This window comes from Theropithecus gelada, chromosome X (genome assembly GCF_003255815.1).
Source record: "Theropithecus gelada isolate Dixy chromosome X, Tgel_1.0, whole genome shotgun sequence".
In the NCBI taxonomy this organism is placed as follows: Eukaryota; Metazoa; Chordata; class Mammalia; order Primates; family Cercopithecidae; genus Theropithecus; species Theropithecus gelada.
The window spans coordinates 117,651,381-117,670,554 of NC_037689.1; the positions used below are offsets into that span (position 1 = coordinate 117,651,381).

The 19,174-nt window shown below is 42.6% G+C and overlaps 2 protein-coding genes across 4 annotated transcripts in view; one reads left to right on the forward strand and one right to left on the reverse strand.

The window, feature by feature from the left end:
* The window catches only part of TMEM255A (transmembrane protein 255A), a 52,087-nt gene that overhangs the window by 6,582 nt on the left and 26,331 nt on the right, over nt 1-19,174 (reverse strand). For 2 of the 3 annotated variants that reach the window (XM_025372267.1, XM_025372266.1), the window contains 2 exons: nt 11,656-11,818; nt 3,049-3,192 (listed from right to left, as the gene is read on the reverse strand). In XM_025372267.1, coding sequence (XP_025228052.1) covers nt 3,049-3,192; nt 11,656-11,818 — 307 coding nt within the window. The remainder of the gene's footprint in view (nt 1-3,048; nt 3,193-11,655; nt 11,819-19,174) is intronic. The other variant, XM_025372268.1, reaches the window with a different exon arrangement.
* On the forward strand, nt 4,839-8,327 carry LOC112616238 (prefoldin subunit 4-like). The gene is made up of 3 exons (XM_025373235.1): nt 4,839-4,966; nt 7,087-7,174; nt 7,947-8,327. The coding sequence occupies exons 1-3, from the start codon at nt 4,839-4,841 to the stop codon at nt 8,325-8,327; spliced, it is 597 nt and encodes a 198-aa protein (XP_025229020.1).

Consider the following 19,174-nt stretch of genomic DNA (forward strand, 5'->3'; position numbering starts at 1 on the left):
ACTATAAGGGAATGAAACTTGGTGAGCAAAATAAAGCTAAACTAAAATACTAAAATGAAACCATTTAAATCCTAGAGAGAAATCACTTAAAATCTTACCCCCTCAAGACCTAGGCTATACAATTATAAGGTCTTCGAACAGGAAATACTAAAGACATCTTGAGCCTAGGGAAAGAAGTGGGAGACATATAAAAAGTGTCCAAGCAGCCCCTGAATTCCCCCCTGAGGAATGCATGAAGGAAGGGCATCCTTTTTCAGTGGGGATCAATTTAATAATTTAATAATAAAGAGTAAAGAGACCCTTTCTGAGGACCATGAGTAGGAAGCCCACGATTTAAACCAGTAGAAAGTATAAATATCCCAAAATTAACTGGGGAAAAGATCTGTGCTCCAATTAGATTCACAACTTCAAAAATCCCCCAACCCAATCTCTGGAATCAGACAGTCCTAGATATAAATCCTTGCTCTTTCACTTACCACCTCTGTGACTTTGGTGAAGTCACTTAATCTCTCCATGATTCAGTCATCTTATCTTAAAAATGGCAATTACAAGAGTACTTCTCTCAAAGAGGTAAATGACTGAATAATGATATAGGTAAAGCACTTAGTACAATGCTTAGTACATAGTAAGTACTCAGTGAATAGTAGCTGTTATTAAAAAGTAAGGGTGGGCCAGGTGTGGTGGCTCATGCCTGTAATCCCAGCACTTTGGGAGGCCGAAGTGGGTGAATCACGAGGTCAGGAGTTCGAGACCAGCTTGACCAACATGGTGAAACCCTGTTTCTACAAAAGCTACAAAAAAATGAAATAGCCAGGTGTGGTGGCGCATGCCTGTAATCCCAGCTACTTGGGAGGCTGAGGCAGGAGAATTGCTTGACCCCAGGAGGTGGAGGTTGCAGTGAGCCGAGACTGTGCCATTGCACTCCAGCCTGGGCGACAGGGCGAGACTCTGTCTCAAAAAAAAAAAAAAAAAAAAAAAAAAAAAAAAAAATGGAGAGGCTTCTACAATCCCTGAAGTCCCTGCTACTAGGTTTGGACTAAGTGGCTAAATCTGGATCCCTTCTTTGGGTTAGGTATATGGTTTCCATAGCATTCTGGGTAATGTTTTCTTTACTTTTTGTCCCCACTGCTGTCCCCTGACCACCAACCCCCAAGTCCCTAGACTAATGCAGAAGCTGTCTCATTTAATTTATATTTCCACAGGTCCTGGCTCAATATGTGGCACATGGAACACAGAGTAAACATTCATTGAACTGAAACCAACAATCCAAGTCACTGCTGGCATTCTCAATCTTGCTTTCATTTCTGGGGTAGGATTTGAATGAGGAATGATGGCTCCATACCCAAAAGAGAGGTTTCCTATCTTATAATTTGTGGTAACCATCACCTGATGTATTATTGTCCCTACTTAAAGGGTTCATTATAGAGTGCAAATCCCTGAAATCAATGTAATTTACTTTGATATAAAAGTAGAGGAGGCCTCTTGGGCTAGACCCATGTGTGGCTCCTCTATTTCAGGATGACTTTTTATTATAGGGACCCCAAGAGAATGATGACCCTCCTTGTTTTAGCTTCAACATCCCTGCATTCTTTTAAAGAATTCCTTGTTGCCTCAGTCACTAATGAAATTATTCCCTTCTTGAACATATTTTTGTTTTCCAATCTATACCACCAATTTGGGTAACAAGTTACCTGGGTTGTCTACCTGTGTACACAGTAGGCTTTAGAACGAATTTTATCATTTTATTTCTAAGCTTTAACCCATTTATGCCTAGTGTCCCATTACTGGAACACTAAGCTTGTGGGAGTTATTTATATCCTCCTGCTCAAGGTCATCGCCAAAGTCTGATTTATCACACAAAAAAGTCTGCAACCTCTGGCATAAATGGGTTAATGGATACCTTTTTGAACTAGTACTATATTTTATACAAGTGAAAAAGTGCATGTTCACACTATATGTATTATTGTTGCATTATAGAACCACAGACCTCTCTGAACGGTATCTAAACCAAACACAACAACACTTTATTCAACTTAATCAGATTTTTAAAGTTTCAATTATTTTGCCAAACTGAAGTTGCAATTAGGTTGCCCAACGGCTTAGTATTGCCAAACTGGCTGGTTAATTGGAGTACCCCCAGATAGTCATAATTTTATGTCCCCATGGAACATTCATGGTCTCTTGATCAATAGAAGCAAATTTATTATGAGTTTCACTTCCTTAAAAGGTATTTCCTTCGGTCACTAAAGTTTGAATTAACTAGATTTTAGTGTGACCTTGCTCTTCTGTGGTCAAGGGTTTATAATCATTGTACATACCTAAAGGACCATTTCACTTGTTTGCCCAAAGCGTCTAGTTCAGTGTTCTGCATACAATGAATTCCTTTTAACTAAGTGCCTTTTTTTGGTTCTGTTTTTCAACTAGTAGTCACAGTTCAAAAGGAAAAGGGGAAAGTGCAAATTTGGTAACACTGTTTCTGACCTACGTGATAACAGGGCAAAAGGGGAGGGGTGTTATAAAAATACTCTGTGTATTGCTCTGTGTAGTCCTAGTTAGGAAGCCTGGAGAAAAAGAGTGGGACATCTTCCTCATTACAGGTTTGATTCAAACCCTTGTGTGGCTCAGAATGCCCTTGTATTAAGTAGCAGGATTAGGCCTCTCCCCATATCAGATGAATGGAAAAAACCACTGTTGCACAGGAGTCCATGGTAGCGTACAAATGAGCTGCCATTTCCCAACTAGCTTATCTTCTCCTTGGTGTGGTTCAAGGCAATTTGGGATACCTTGATCCTACCTCCCTCTCTCCCCTTTTCTTCCATCTCTCTGTTTCTTCTCTTGGGCAGTTCCCACCCGCCCATCTCTGCCATCATTGCCTGCCTACATAGTCCTTAAGCTAGCATCCACAGGCTTCTGGCCATTAGGGAGATGCATGGCTACCTCATACATATGCAGACAATGGAAAGCTTCCGTAATTGAATTTAGGGAGAGAACAAGAGAGCATGAGTGAGAGCAAGGGTAATAGAGAGTTCTTTTTCTCCCAAAACATACCTGAAAGTCATAAGCAGAATATGGTGGCAGGTGAGGAGGGCTATGGTAGTAGGTATTGTAGGATGTCACTTGGGGATGAGCATAGTAAGAAACTGTTGGATGGGTATTTTCAACAGAGCAGTTCAGTGCTGGGAGAGTTGGGTTCTGTAGAAAAACACAAATTAGAAACAACATAAACAGTCGTCACTAGGAGAATGGTTAAATAAACTTGGTACATCTATACTATGGAATACTATGCAGCTATTGATAAACAATGATGTGGACCTATTTAGAGAAAGTTGTCCAGGATATATTTTTATGGTTTAAAAGCCATTATGTTATATTAATATAGCATGATTTCAATTTATGCTTTAAAAAAAGACCCCCAAAATTATACATGTATGTACGTTTGTAAGTGCAAAGAAATTAACCTGGAAAGATGCATAGCAAACTGTTAACTGTGATTTATCTCTGGGGAGAGTAGTAGAATTAGGAGGTATATAGGGATTCTTAACTTTCTGCTATATATGTCAAAGTGTTTACAACTAATTTGTATTGTGTCATTTTCCCCAAACTTTTTAACTTGAAACATTTAAACCTATAGAAAAGTTGAAATTATTTGTGTGATTTTAAAAAACAAGAATTAAAAAGAAAAAAATAAGACTCAAAATGCAAAACATCAAATAGACAAGGCTGAACAAGCTAGTGTTCTTGCTGTGACAGAGTGCGTTCAATCACAAAGAGTTTGTAAAAGTTGTAAGGATTCTTAGAGATCCCAACCTTGCTAAGGGGCTCTCCTGAAGACATTTCTCATCAGCCCTGTAGAGTAGAGGCAAAATTCTAGCAGTGCACAGAAGCCATGAAAGACCAAGAAGAATATATTGATCCCCCCCTTTTTTTTTTGGCAAATAAAATGATGCAGACATAATTTTATATCCTTTTCACAACATGGTGGTGTGTGTAACCCTTTATGGGTTAAAAATAATCTTGTCCAGAATGGAGGCCCTGTTCTCATCAGAGCCAAAGCACTGCTAAAGGAAGTTACCACTACTCATTAGTTCCCAAGTAGGACTGCTTTGTGCCACATGGGTCAAGGTGTGGGGTAAATGTTTTTTCCATCTTCCATGTCATTGATACCTCCTCCATTCATGTGTATAATTGACAGATGTCTGAAAAATCAGTGTGTCTTCCTTCTGGAACATATCTATAGCACATTAACAGAGAAGCAGAAGCTTCCTCTCAAGTGATGAAAATGTGTAGGCAGGCTTTGGCAGTCACAAAGGCAACCATGTTAGGGTGTTGGCAGGGGGAAACTCCCTTCCAGCAAGTTTCAACACAGTTCTGTTGCTCTCTTCCTTGGAGTGGGTTACTGTTTACATCTCTAGGAGGTTTGAAGAGCTACAAACCTCAGTCATTATAATGCAGCTCACAGACAGCCAGATAAATGTTTGTTAGCCTCTTTAATGTGTGGGAGAGGGCTGAGATCTTGATCATTCCAAGGGCTGGCTTGCTTTATAGAGGAGAGCACTCAGAAATGCCCTTACCTCTCCACCAGAATTCTGAAAAGGAATTCTATCCCTCGGGAAGTACCAGAAATCATGTTCCCTTGGCATTCTATCCATTAAAAACACACCCTCCAGCTCTTGCAAAATGAAACCAGCTCTTCTATCTAAATGAATTAAGCCTAACTGCGGAGAAACAATCATGCAATGTAAACTATATAAAAGTTTTTGTGTGTTCAGCAAGGCCAAGGGTCTAGACAATATTTGAAAGGAAGTTGACTATTGTAGAGAAGGCAACACGGAAAAAACATGAGAGTAAGATTAAATGGGTATAGGAAAGTCTCTGAAGAGAAGAGAGTCGGGGGTAGAGGATATAGAGAAAATGGACAAGCCAACAAGAGAAGGAAGAAGAGGGAGGGGAATGGAGTGAAAACTTGGTCAGGGATGGGGCAAAAGAGATGGCCCAAAATAGTGGTCTGGTTATATTTTAAATCAATAAATCTGATTTTACAATAAATGTGGGCCCTGTTTCTATTTGTGTGCACATATAGGAGTGTGTGTTTGTGTGTGTGTGTGTATGTGTATTTCTGTTAGAATTCTGGGACTTACATTGTGAGACAACCCCCCCCCCCCCCCCCCCCCCCCCCCCCCCCCGCCACCATTATTGATCAGTAGCATTCTGAGCTCCAGTAACACAAAAGGTTACTAGGTAGCACAGGAAATGGTGAAAGCAATCTTGCCTGGACAAAACTGAGTCTATTCTGAAACAATGATTGTGGACTTTGGAAAGAATGCTACTTTTTTTCCCTCTCCAGTTTACTCTAAACCAGCGATACCAATTAGGAGAAAATGGAAAGATATATTCACTTTTTAAAAATGTGTCTCAAATCCTCATATCTTTGGTCAACAAACTCTTCTTCAAACATTTATTTAAGATCTTTTTCACCAAGCACCTCTTGTCAGGGTTCCTTTCATGATCCCACAGCTTTGGAAATGGTGGTTCCTAGCTGATTCCATTGAAGGCTGCCAGCTCACAGCCCCTGTCCTCACTCTCTGGAAATGGCTTTCATCAGCTAGCACCCCTGAGCCTCCCTGCAGACCCGGGGGACTCTACTCAGGGAGAGGCACATCACAAGTCACCAACCACACTTGGATGTAGGCCAAGGATTGTACTTAGGCTCACCTGAATGATGTTCCTGAACTTTTTACACCATGGTCTTATTTTAATAGAGTGATCTAGGCAATGATTCCTCCTTGGTATCCTTATCTATGCCCCCACTGGTGTTCTCTAATCTCTTGAATCAAAGATCCTCTCCCGGGATCTTTGCTTTCATTTTTTTTCTGCCCTGGTCATTGATAGAGTTCCCAGGATTTACATTTGATAATGCTCAGTACTTCTCTTGCTCTCCTTCCGTACTGTGAAAGAAGCTCCCAACAGGTGAAAACAACTTGCTTTTAATTTTTAAATTAAATCAACTAAACAAAGGAGATAATATCTGTTAAAACACTCATAGAACCAGAAAGGGCTATCCAAATGTTAGTCAGGGGCAGCTGGGATGGAATAGAAAGAGCAAAGTCTCTGGCATTTGACAAATCTGGGCTCCAGTCCCAGTTCTGCTACTCGGCTCTGGGCAAGTCACTTGACCCCTCTTGGCCTGTTTCCTCACCTGTTAAACAGAGACCTACCTCACAAGGTAGTAATAGTGAAGATTAATTGTGCAAAAGCACTTTGTAGAGGGTTAGGGGCCATTATTGCCCCTATCAGGACAGACCATCAGCAAACCCGTTTTTTCCTCAGGAGATCAAAGATAACAGTGAAATTAAGAATGCAGAGACAAATCTATATATCTGCAGTTAATTGATTTTTGACAAGGTTGCTAGGACCATAAAGTAGGGAAAGAGCAGTCTCTTCAACAGATGTGCTGGGAAAACTGGATATCCACATGAAAAAGAATGAAATTGGACCCCTACCTTATACTAGATATAAAAGTTAAATCAAAATGTGTCAAAGCCCTAAATGTAACACCTAAAACTATAAAATTCTTAGACAAAAATGTGGAAATCATGACCTTGGGCTTGGCAATAGATTCTTAGATATAATACTAAAAGCATAAGCAACAAAATAAAATATAGATAAATGACACTTCATCAAAATTAAAAACTTTTGTGCATCAAAGGCCATTATCAAGAAAGTGAAAAGACAACTCACAGAATGGGAGGAAATACTTGCAAATCACATATTTGATAATGGTCTAGTATCCGCTATTTATGAAGAACTCTTTCAACTCAACAACAACAAAACATTTAAAAATGGGCAGGATTCTTGGTGAGTGGCCAGGTCCCAGCTACAGCAGGGGAGTGGAGGGTGTGGGATGCTGGGGGTGCCCAGCTCTGAAGCTCAGTGTGGGGCCCAAGACTGGGGCCCCCAGCCCTTACAGCTGCTCCATGGGGAGCCCTGTCTGCACCCAGGGCCCTGAGCATTTGCTGAGGCATCTGGCTTGTTGAGGCAGGGGTCCCCAGGTCGGAATCCATGGAGGGCTCTGGGCACCTCTTTCAGTACTGATGGTGCCTCTGGGGAGCATGAGGACCCTGCAGCCCAGGCCTTGTCCTTAGGGTGTGGGAAACTGAAGGTCCCATTGACTGAGGTTGGCTTTTACGCACTTGATGCACTGATATGGTTGGGATTTGTGTCCCCACCCAAATCTCCTCTTGAATTGTAATCCCTGTAATCCCCAGGTGTTGAGGGAGAGACCTGGTGGGAGGTGATTGGATCATAGGGGTGGTTCCCCATGATGCTGTTCTCATGATAGTGAGTGAGTTCTCAAGAGATCTGATGGTTTTATAAGGGGCTCTTCCTCCTTTGCTTCCTTCACATGCACTCTTGCCTGTTGCCATGTAAGATGTGCCTGCTTCCCCTTCTGCTATGGTTGTAAGTTTCTTGAGGCCTCCTCAGTCATGCAGAGCTGAGTCAGTTAAACCTCTTTTCTTTATCAATTACCCAGTCTTGGGCAGTTTTTTTTTTTTTTTGACGGAGTCTCACTCTATTGCCCAGGCTGGAGTGCAATGGTGCGATCTCGGCTCACTGCAACCTCCGCCTCCCAGGTTCAAGTGATTCTCCTGCCTCAGCCTCCCGAGTAGCTGGGATTACAGGCATGCACCACCACACCTGGCTAATTTTTGTATTTTTAGTAGAGACAGCGCTTCATCATGTTGGTCAGGATAGTCTCAAACTCCTGACCTCGTGATCCGCTCACCTCAGGCTCCTAAAGTGCTGGGATTACAGGTGTGAGCCACTGCACCCGGTCGGGCAGTTCTTTATAGCAGTGTGAGAATGGACTAATACATGCACTTTACCTGGGTTATCACATCAGCCCTCACAAGTCCACAGGTAGGTGCTACTAGTACTGTTGTTTATAGGCTGCAGAAAATTTCAATGCTACTTTTGAAGATCAACAAAAGGTAAACAAATTTGCAAGGAATATGAGTAGGATAACAGAGCTGAAGGAAGAAACAGAAGTAAAAAGGAAACAACTCCACAATTTAGAAGATGTTTGCAATGACATCATGCTTGCAGATGATGACTGCTTAATGATACCTTATCAAATTGGTGATGTTTTCATTAGCCATTCTCAAGATGAAGCACAAGAAATGTTAGAAGAAGCAAAGAAAAATTGGCAAGAAGAAACTGATGCCTTAGAATCCACAGTGGTACCAATTCAGAGAGTGTTAGCAGATTTGAAACTTCAGTTATATACAAAATTTGGGGGTAACATAAACCTTGAAGCTGATGAAAATTAAACATTTTATAATACTTTAAAATTTTGTTTAACAAACTATAATATTGTTTGGAAAATAGAAAAAAATGGGCAAAGAACTTGAATAGATATTTCTCCAAAGGAGATATACATACAAATTGCACACAAACATATAAAAAGATGCCCAACATCACTGGTCAGCAGGGAGGTGCAAATCAGAACCACAACAAGATACCACTTTGCGCCCACTAGAATGTTTATAATTTTTTTCAAGAAAATGTTGGTGAGGATGTGGAGAAATTGGAACCCTCACACACTGCAGGTAGGAACGTAAAATGACACAGCTGCCATGGAAAACAGTTTGGCAGCTCCTCAAAAAGTTAAACATAGAATTACCAAAAGACCCAGCAATTCCACCCATAGGTGGGAAAAGAATTAAAGCAGGCAATCAAACAAGTACTTGTACATGATTGTTCATGGCAGCACTATTTCCGGTAGCTAAAATGTGAAAACAACCCAAATGTACATCGATGGATTAAAAACTAAATAAAATGTGGTCTATCCATACAATGGAATATTATTCAGCCATAAAAAGAAATGAAGCACTGATATATGCTACAAGGTAGATGAATCTTAAAAATAAAAATTATGATAAGTGAAAGGAGCCAGACCCAGAAGTTCAAATATTGCATGATTCCATTTATAGAAAATACCTGTGATAGGTAAATCCATAGGGACAGAAAGCAGATTAGGGGTTGCTGGGGGCTCAGGGAAGGGGCAACAAGAAGTGACTCTTTAATGGGTACAGGTTTCAGGTAATGAAAAAGTTCTAGAACTAGACAGAAATGATGATTGCACAACATTGTGAGTGTACTAAATGCCACTGAATTGTACACTTTGAAGTGATCAATTTTATGTTTGTGACTTCCACCTCAATTTTTTAAAAGGGGCACAGTGAGGGAAAACAGGGGACTAAAGCTAAGGCTAAAAGCTTGGCAGGGTTGTATTCCTTAGCTTATCACCTTCCTACTCCTCCCTTCTTTCCAACTTCCAGAAATTTCTTGAAAGTGTCCATCTAGCCACTCTCCCTGTCTTCCTCAGATGCCCTTTGCCTTCAAAATCCAATTTTTTCCATCACCATGGAAAGGGTCTTATCAAATCCTTCACGCTGAGAGATTAGTAACTCAAAGTATTAACACCTCTGTGGCCTACAAGCCTATTCCTTTGTTTAATACATGCATTTGGAAAGCAGACAAGGAGAAAAAGGACAATGCTTATCTTAAAGTAAGGAATAAAACATGGTGGCAGTTTCAGCACCCACAGTAGGGTAAAATTGGAGAGGGAGGAAGCCTTACAGGCACCCCACAGAGCCTACCAAGTAGCTACCACCTACTCCATTTGTGCATCAAGGTAGCTTTGCCATCCAAGGCTGAAAGCTCTAGGGACAATTTAGAGAACTCTTAATGCCCATCCTGAGGTCCCATCTCTTCAACTCGCCAAACCTGGGAGCTTCTCTTCCAGCCAAAGCTGCTGAGATTCGACACAATACCTGTACTTTCATCTGCCCCCCTGGGGAAAGTCTCCAAGAACAAAGGGCTTTCTTTTCTCCAAAGAAGCCCCAACCCAGAAACAGCTTTTTTGCAGCTCTCTAACCTGAAAGCTTTCTCAAGGCCAAATTTACAGGAAATCCTTTTCCCTCCTGGGGCTCCACCTTTGTTGATGCTTCCCCTACTTGTTAGTGCTTGGGCATTCCAGAGTCCGGGGAGGGAAGCTGGGATGAGAAATGCGCAGATGAGAGAGGGAGAGAAAGAAGAGAGAAAGACAGAGTGCAGACGGGCAGGAAAGGATTTCTCTTGACTTAGAGTCACTAGCAGGAACACTTAATACTTCCAGTCAGCCCAGTACTGCTGGAGACTTGCGGTCCAAAACGATAGAGTGTTTTTCTTTTCCCTTGTCCTACCCCACCTTTCATTTTCCGACATTTATCCTTTTGACAGTCCAGGATCAAATTACAAACTGCCTTTCAGGTTTCTGTTCTTCAGTGACCCCAAAATCTGACAGAAACAGCCAAGGGCCTAGGGGCTAATTTCTGGCGTCAAAGGAAAGTCCCTCTTAGGCACAAAATAATTCCATAAACAGATGTGGGACGTTCATTTAAAGCAGTGGTATTCAATCATGGCTGCAGATCAGAATTACCTGGGAGCTTAAAAACAAAAACAAAAACAAAAACAAAAACAAAAACCTGATGCCTGGGCTTCAGTTTAGACCAATTAAATCAGAGAAGGGGCCCAAGCATTTTTTTTTTTTATTTTTATAGACAAGATCTCACTCTGTCACCCAAGCTGGAGTGCAGTGGTGCAGTCATGGCTTACTGCAACCTCAACCTCCTGGGCTCAAGTGATCCTCCCACCTCAGCCTCCCGAGTAGCTGGGACTACAGGTATGTGCCACTACACCCAGCTAATTTTAAAAAGTTGATTTTTCTCAATAGAGACAGGGGCTGTTGCTCAGCATAGTCTCAAACCCTGGGCTTAGTCAGTCCTCCTGTCTTGGCCTCCCAAAGGGCTGAGATTACAAGCATGACCCACCATGCTGGGCAGGTGATTTTTATATGAAGCCAGGTTGATAACCATAACTCAAAGCTATTGTCTCCATAATTAGAGATCTAGGTTTATCAAATAAGCAAATAAATGCTTAGAAATGCCTTAAAGGGAAAGGAATAAAAGAAGCCTACTATATGGAGTACCTACTGAATGCTGAGTCCTGGTGTGCCTTTGCAGACACACACACACAAATAGAAAAGATTTGGAAGGGAAGAATGGAAAGTGGGGAGGCTGAGTTTGAGGTTCAACTTGAAGGCAAGACCTGGCAAGCAGCCTAGCCTAGAGCTGGCTCTGCGAATGCAAACAGAAAAGAGCCCAGATGCTCTTTCTGCAGAAACTTCAGGATGAAATACCTGGGGAGGGGGAGACTAGCATTAATCCCACCTATAGCTAGAATAACCTTTCCTTCCATCTCTCCCAAAGTTTGTTAGGGGAAAACTATTCCCAAAAAATTTTACTAAAAGTGTGGGCTACTATGTTTACATAACCAGTGCGAATGGGGGAACTGAGAACACCCCTTCCTCCTCTCACCCCACCCCCAGAAGGTGCCTCCAGAACAAGGTAATTTGTGTATAACAAGAAATATTTGCAGACTGATAACATTACCTGGCTCCTTCAACTTGACACATTTGAAGGCAGCTACATCCTTGAAGCAATTGCTTCTGATTCCTCCCTTCAAAATATGTGTCTGCATTTCCCCCAACTGCCTAGCCTTCCCCCTATCCCCAACAGGGGCCACTGTGAAATGCAAAGTCAATTCTTTCCTTACCATGTCCTTAAAGCCTCCAAGGACAGCGGCAGTGATGATGCCCAGGAACAGGCCAACAATGTTGAGGATGGTGGCAGACCAGAGCAGGTGGTAGAGGTGGATGATATCTTGGCAACTGCTGACATCGATGTATTCGTAGTACCCACCAGTGATCTCCACCCGGCTGAACAGGGAGGAGCACGCTCCAGTCAGTCCCCAGGGAGCAGGCTGTCCTCCCCAACCCCCTCTCCAACCCTGGGATTGGGCTACCATACAGCTCAGTGAAAAGACAGGTGGGCAGGTGGGGAGCTATAGTAAGAGACATCATAGCCATGCACTATAATAAATCAAAGTGTGATTGTTTATCCCCACTCCCCGAAAAAAATCCTTCTACCTGCCAGAAAAACACTTGTAAACATCACTAACACTAATCCTAGATAGCACTTATCGATACTTGCTATGTACCAGACACAGTGCTAAGCATTTCACATATGTGAATTCATTAAATTTGTGCTGTTTAATATGGTTGCTACTAGCCACACGTGGCTATTTAAATTTAAATTAAGTAAAATTAAGTAAAAAGAAAAATTCAGTTGGTAAGTCTCACCAGCTACATTTCAAGTGCTCAGTACTCGCATGTGGTTAGTGTTTACTATACCGGACACAGCAGATTACAGAACATTTCCATCATTGCAGAAAGTTCTGCAAATCCTTACAGTATTCTATCAAATAGGAACTATCATCATGCCCATTTTTACAGATGAAGAAAGTGAAGCATAGAGAAGTTAAAGAACTTGCCCAAGTCATAAGTGGTAGAACTGGGACCTGAATTCAGGCTTCAAAGACTTCAGTGTGTGCCCTCTCAAAATGAAACAAACAAACAAACAAATAAACAAAAACCAATGTCCTGGTAAAGAACTAAAGCTGAGTTGCTGCACAAAACCTGAAAGTTGCCTCTGTGGGGAGGCCTTTCTTGACCACTCTGTCCAAAGACACCCCATCCCAGCCCTGTTGCTCTCTATCACATTATCTGCTATGGAATGAATTTTGTCCCTCCAAATTCATATGTTAAAGCCCTATCCCCCAATGTGACTGTATTTTTACACATGACTTTTAGAAGATAATTAAAGTTAAATAAGGCCATAAGGGTGGGGCCCTAATCAGATAGGATTGGTGGCTTTATAAGAAAAGGAAGCTCTCTCTCCTCCTCCTCCTCCTCTTTTTCCGCCTTCTCCCCTGACTTCCCCGCTCCGCACCCCACCCCCCACCAGCCTTTCTTTCTCTCCCTCCCTACTTGAATGTGAAAGGAAATGTCACTGTGAGCACAGAGGGGAAGTGGCTACAAGCCAGGTAGAGAGCCCTCACCAGAGCTCGACCATGTTGGCACTCTGATCTTAGACTTCCAGCCTCCAGAATTGTGAGAAATAAGTACATTTCTGTTGTTTAAGCCACCTGGTCTATGGTATCTTGTTATAGCAGCCCAAGCTAAGCAATACATCACCCTTTTCTAATTTCCCTGTAGCATTCTTTCCTATGTGAAAATATCTTACTGTTGTGTCTACTACGTTATTGTCTGCCTCCCCAACTTGAACATGAGCTCCATGAGGGCAGGAACAGTTCATTTTGCTCACTGCTGTGCTTGACACACAGTTGGTGTTACATAAATACCTGTGGAATTAATTAAATGAAAGTTCCTGTCCTCCTGGATGTCACAAACTAGTTTACAACTTGGCCACTGGAGTTCATTATGAATCCAAAACACTGTGGTTCTTAAAGTCACAACGAAACACCCTGGCATTAGGATGGTTATTACATGTGACTCCCCTGCTATAAGAATGCAAAAAAGGAAAAAGAAAAGCAATCAAAGGTTGATCTCCAAAATGAATCAGAGAGGGATTATTCACATATGAAAAGACTTAAACTTTACAGATGAATTTATCTTCAGATTCTTTAAAGTCAGTGTTTCTCTAAAGAGGTGAAGTCAGTGTGGTTACAGGGCAGACTGCCTCAGAATCATCTGTGTTTGTGTCTATGTGTGTCTGCCTGTTTGTATCAGTGCATTATTTGTGTGTGCCTGTGGGTGTCTCTGCGTGTATCTGTGGCCGTATCTTTGAGAAAGAGAGATGGTTAAACATGCAGATTCTTGGGCCCAGCCCCAGTCCTAGTGAATCTGGTAGAATCTCTGGGGATGGGGTCAGGAATTTGTGTTAACAAGCTCATCAGTGTTTGAGACCCACTGTTTTTAATAGTAAGCTCCCGTAGTGGAATTTTTTTTTTTTTAATATTTTTTGTAGAGACAGGGTCTTGATATGTTGGCCAGGCTGGTCTTGAACTCCTGGCATCAAGTGATACTCCCACATCAGTGTCCCAAAGTGCTGGGATTCCAGGTGTGAGCCACCACACTCGGCCCATAGTGGAATTTTAAGGGAGTTTCAATTAATCAGAGTTTGAATTGGATTTCAGTATTTTCAGGAGCATATCTCACAAGAGCCCATGCATAAGCATACATTGTCTCCTATTAGCTGGCATTGTACTAGGCCCTGGGGATAGGGTAGGGAGGATGCACAGATTACTTACTGCCCCCCAAAAGGGACAGCTGTACAAGGACTATTCTCTGAACAGCAAAGGCCTCTGTGTATGGGTGAGTGTGGAACTGTAGGAGCACCTTTGTGGCTTGGGAGTCAACTTCTGACATCCCCCAAATTATGTTTGCCTGCCTCCTAAAACACCGAGGGTGGACTAGTAGTATATATAGGCAGGCAGTATGCCATAGCTGACTCTGAAGTCAGACTGTGTTTGAATCCTGGCTCTGTCATCTATGCTCTGTCACCAGATGCTGACTCTAGCAACTTACTTTCTTACTCTTAGGTTACTTACTTAACTTCTCTGAGCCTGGGGATGTAATGCCAGCAGGCATGAAAGCAGTACTCCAACATATAATAAGATCCCCCACTAAAATATGTAGCTACATTTTGTTCCTTCTAAGAGCCAGCCTCTGGCAACACAATTCAAACCTTTGAACCCTGTTCTTAAAGGTATTAACACTTTATTTTGTTTTTTGTTTGTTTGTTTGTTTGGTTGGTTGGTTGGTTGAGTTTTTTCTTTTTTTTCTCCTTTTTTTTTTTTTTTTGAGACAGGGTCTTGCTCTGTCACCCAGGCTGGAATGCAGTGGTATAGACATGGCTCACTGCAGCCTCAAACTCCTTGACTCAAGTGAACTTCCAACCTCAGCCTCCCAAGTAACTGGGACTGCAGGCTCACACCGCCATGCCCAGCTAATTTTTGTAGAGCTGCGGTTTTGACATGTTGCCCAGGCTGGTCTTGAACTCCTAGGCTCAATCTATCCTCCCAAAGTCCTGGGATTACAGGCGTGAGCCACTGTGCCTGGCCAGTATTAAGACTTTGTAGGCACAAACCACAATATGGGAATAGGATAGTAGTTTGTCTTAAAATATTCAATAATTTTAGATAATATATACTTGGTTTCAGTTTGAGTGGTTCCAGCAGCTATTTAATTTTTTTTTTCACTGAACCATGAAGGAAAAGAAAGCTAATTCTTAGATATGGTTCGGGTTTAGCAAATTAATGTGGTTTTTTTCTGCTTGAGATTCAGGATCCCATTTGCTTCAGTCTCTGGGCAGAGCTTCCTCTGAAATTGCACCTTTCACATTCCCACTGCTCCCATCCTCATGCCTCCATCACTGTAAGGCTGTCCTGCCAGACTCTACTGCTGCCTGATTACTCTTCCTAAAACACTTTTAAAAACATGTCATTCGCTTAATCAAAACCCTTCTGTGGCTCCCCAGTACCTTCAGGGAAGTGTTCAAATTCCTCAGTCTGCCAAAGTCCAGTCCCAAAATGGAATACACACTCCAGCCAGGCTGGAGTCCACAGAAGCCCCACGCTGGTTATGCTGGGTACTAATTCCAAACCTGTGCTCAGATTTCTCCCCCTGCATTGAAGGTATTGCTTTCTGTTCTCTGCCTATCCTAATCTCTCTCACTGCTCAAAGCTTCAATAGTGCCTTCTTCAAAGATGCCACTACCCATTCATTAGCTTTTTCCTTAGACTCCCATAGTCTATTCCTCTTAGTTTGGCACTTTGTGTATATCAACAATTCAGTTATTTATTTAATCTAATATGTACTGGGAGCGTATCAGTGCTAAATACTGTGCTGGTGCTAATGTTACAATCAAGGCCAAGGCCGACATGATGTTTCTGTTGAAATCGCTACGTTTTGAGGGCAAGGGTCGTCTCTTAACATTCCTCTGGGTCTCTCTCACTGCCTAGCACAGTGGTAGAAACATTAAAGGTCATCAATAAATACTCGGTGAATGAGTAACTGAGTGCAAAGACTAATTATTGTATTGATCATGAGATTGATTACCCAATGTGGGCTTTTACCCCCTTGCTCTCAACATTCTGGGTGGACCTAGAGAAACGGATAAGTTCTCTGTGTTTCAGTCTCCTACTTAACAAAGTAGGCAGCAGAAGATCTTAGATAAGGCAGGAGGGTATCCTTCTGCTCTTCCATAAGGGCCTGGAGCACTCACCAATTCTTGGTGGACAGGCAGTGGCAACGGCCAGCCTCTGTGTGTCTCTCTCCTGCTGTATGCATTCTGCATATACATTTAAGTCCCCCTCCCTGCCATCCCCCTGGCAAATTGAGTTCCTTAAGGGCAAAGCTGTGTCTTATTGATGCCCATTCTTTTAGAACAGCCCCTAGCACATAGTAGGAGCTCAAGAAAAGTTTGTCGAAGAAAGGAGTGAATGGAAGTAGGCTATCTTCCTTCATTTTGTTACCAGCTAATGCTGTTCACAAATCACTTCATTTCCTTTAGGTTACGTGCTGAAAACCAGTGATATTGATTTGACCTTTCCAAAGATGAGTGAGTAGGTGAAAGCCTGAAGTACTCTGAAAGGCAACTTTCTCTGTACTTTAATCTGAAAGGACACAGCTGAGGAGCTGTGTCCTAGAGAAAGCCACCTTCCTGCATGAGGCTAAATAGAATAATCTATGTTTGGTATTAAACCCTCAACACCCCTGACGTCAAAGAAGGTCTGTGGGTTCGGGGGGACAGTAGAGACTCTGTTTCTGTAGTACTGTACAAATGACTGCCTGATGTTTTTGTTCCCACTTTTTTTTTTCTTGGCCTCCTTTCCAGGAAATGGACTGGAGGAGCTGGCAATTGATTAAAAATAGGCTTCGTGTGAGGAAAACAAATACACATTTGGCAAAATTAAAGTCTCCAAGCCTCAGAATGCTTATTGCTAGCTATATTTAGGCCTTGAGTTTAGATCTCTTTGGCTCTGGGTGGAAAAAGCCCCAGGTCAAGAAAAAACGTTTTCCTCTATTGTGGACCCTCGCCTCTTCAGTCTCAGCCCGGGTTTATGGCCTGGTGGGACTGCTTCCTCAGGAAAAGCTAAGGAAGTCCTTTTCTAGTGGTTTTGCCCTTGGAATCGTAGCACTACAGACTTGGGAAAGGGCTTTGAGAGGTGTCTGGGGCTGACTTCCAGGCACTAGGTAGGTGAAAGATATTTCTAGACTTGAAGATCTTTAGCAGGACTGTTCCCATGACCCCTCTCAGTTGCCTAGTCCAATATTTTATTTTCCCCAGTGAAAAGGGAGTTCTTCTTTTTGTTCCTTTTCAACAAACATCACTCCCTTTTCATCAGCTCTTTATTCATGCCCAGCCCTGTGCTGGGGCCAGGGAAGTATAGATAAGATTAAGTCATGCTCCCTGCCCTTAGGGAGTGCATAGTTTTGCACAGATCCTCATAAAATTCCTTGAAGACTATTCTGGTATAACTTGCTTTAAGAAAGTAAGGAAGTCGATTTTTATGAAGTTCAGAATGACAGGAAGATAGAAGGGACTTGAGCCTCCACTTTCAAAAACAATTCACCTGAGGGCTCAGCTAAATGGAATTTAAAGTAGGATTTTGTGTATTCAAACCTTTTTCAGAAACACACTGTCACAGAGAGAAAGGTGTGTCTGCAAGGAATCACTTCTCAGCCCTCTCAGTGGGCCTCCTCTCTCCTTGAGATCTCAGGCCCAGTTCTGGCCAGCTCCCAGCACCACCCTAGGAGGCCATGAAATGGGAAAGGAGAGGAGAGCACCAAGGAAAACGGAGAAGGATGGCAGGGGGAGGGAGAGAAGAGGGAGGAGATAAAAACAAAGGGAAAGATAGATCGGGGAAAGAAGGATGAGGGGAGGCAAGAGGAAAAATAGTAAAATAACCCCAATTCCCCTAGGACCTGAGTTACATTTCTTTGATCATGTCTGTAAGGATGGGCTGCGGAAGTACAGTTATAGCCAGCTCTCAATCATTGCTGCTAAGGAGGGATGTCTTTTACAAGTGATGGTTATTATTACAACATAAATAATTGAACTCCCCAGACAATCCCTAAACCTCATTTGAATCTGTAAATTTCTCTTTCTCCACTGCCAAACCTTTCAACGAAACAAGACTGGCACAAGCCAAGAAGGTAAAGGGCTGGTGTATGGTCTCTGCCTTCTCCTCCCTGCCTCTAGCCTGGCAAGTCTTAATCCTTAAACCAGAGTAACTGACCCCAAAATACCAACAGTAGGGAATGTGAGTGAGGAGGGGGCTGCATCTACCTGCTGCCTCTGAATCTAGCTCCATCCAGCCCCACTCTGCAGGTTCCTCCCCTTACTCTCTCCCTCCCATGACCCTCAGTTCGCCTTCACTAAGATTCTGAAGGAAATACGTGCATGACAGACATTGGTCAACATACCCTGCATGGAGAGGTGTTCACTCACTGTGCACATCACCTATGCACACATCCCTATTGATTCCACCTTCCAGATTGCTCTTAAAATGATTCCCTGCTTTGTATTGTCTCCAACTTGATCTAGGCTCCATTCTTTATGGCCTGCACTCTTGCAGTGGCCTCCTAGCTGCCTCCATTCCTCAACCACTCAAGTCCGTCTTCCATGCTGTACCCTTCGATGGCCCCCAATTGCCTACAGGGTCAAGTCTGAAGTCATTCTTATGGTCAATGAGTTCTCTATCATCTGATCTCTGGCTACACCTCTGTCTCACCTCCTACCACACCTTCTGTAACTACCTCCACCTCCTACCTCTTCACAACTACCAGGAATATCCTTCCCACCTCTATCTTCTTTTGGTTTGTCTCCTAATTCTCTACTTATTCTGTAAGTTTCAGCTCCCACATCACCTACTCTTTGACACTGCTCCCTCCCAGCAAATTCTGACTTTCATTCATCAGGCCTCCAGAGTCCTCACCACATCCACTAATCCCCACTGCACTTATCACATTATATTGCAATCGATTGTTCACATGTTTATCCTCTTTACTAGTCTGGGAGCTCCTCAGTGGCAATCTCTGTATTCCTAGCACCTAAATATGTTTTGAAAGAAAGAATAAAGGATGTTTTAGCAATTTGGAGTGCACAGAGCCAGAGTGGTTGCAGCAGAACCAGCACCAAAACTGCTCCTGCCTCAGAACCTTTGCACTTGCTATTCCCTCTGCTTGAAACTCTCTTTCTCCAGGTAT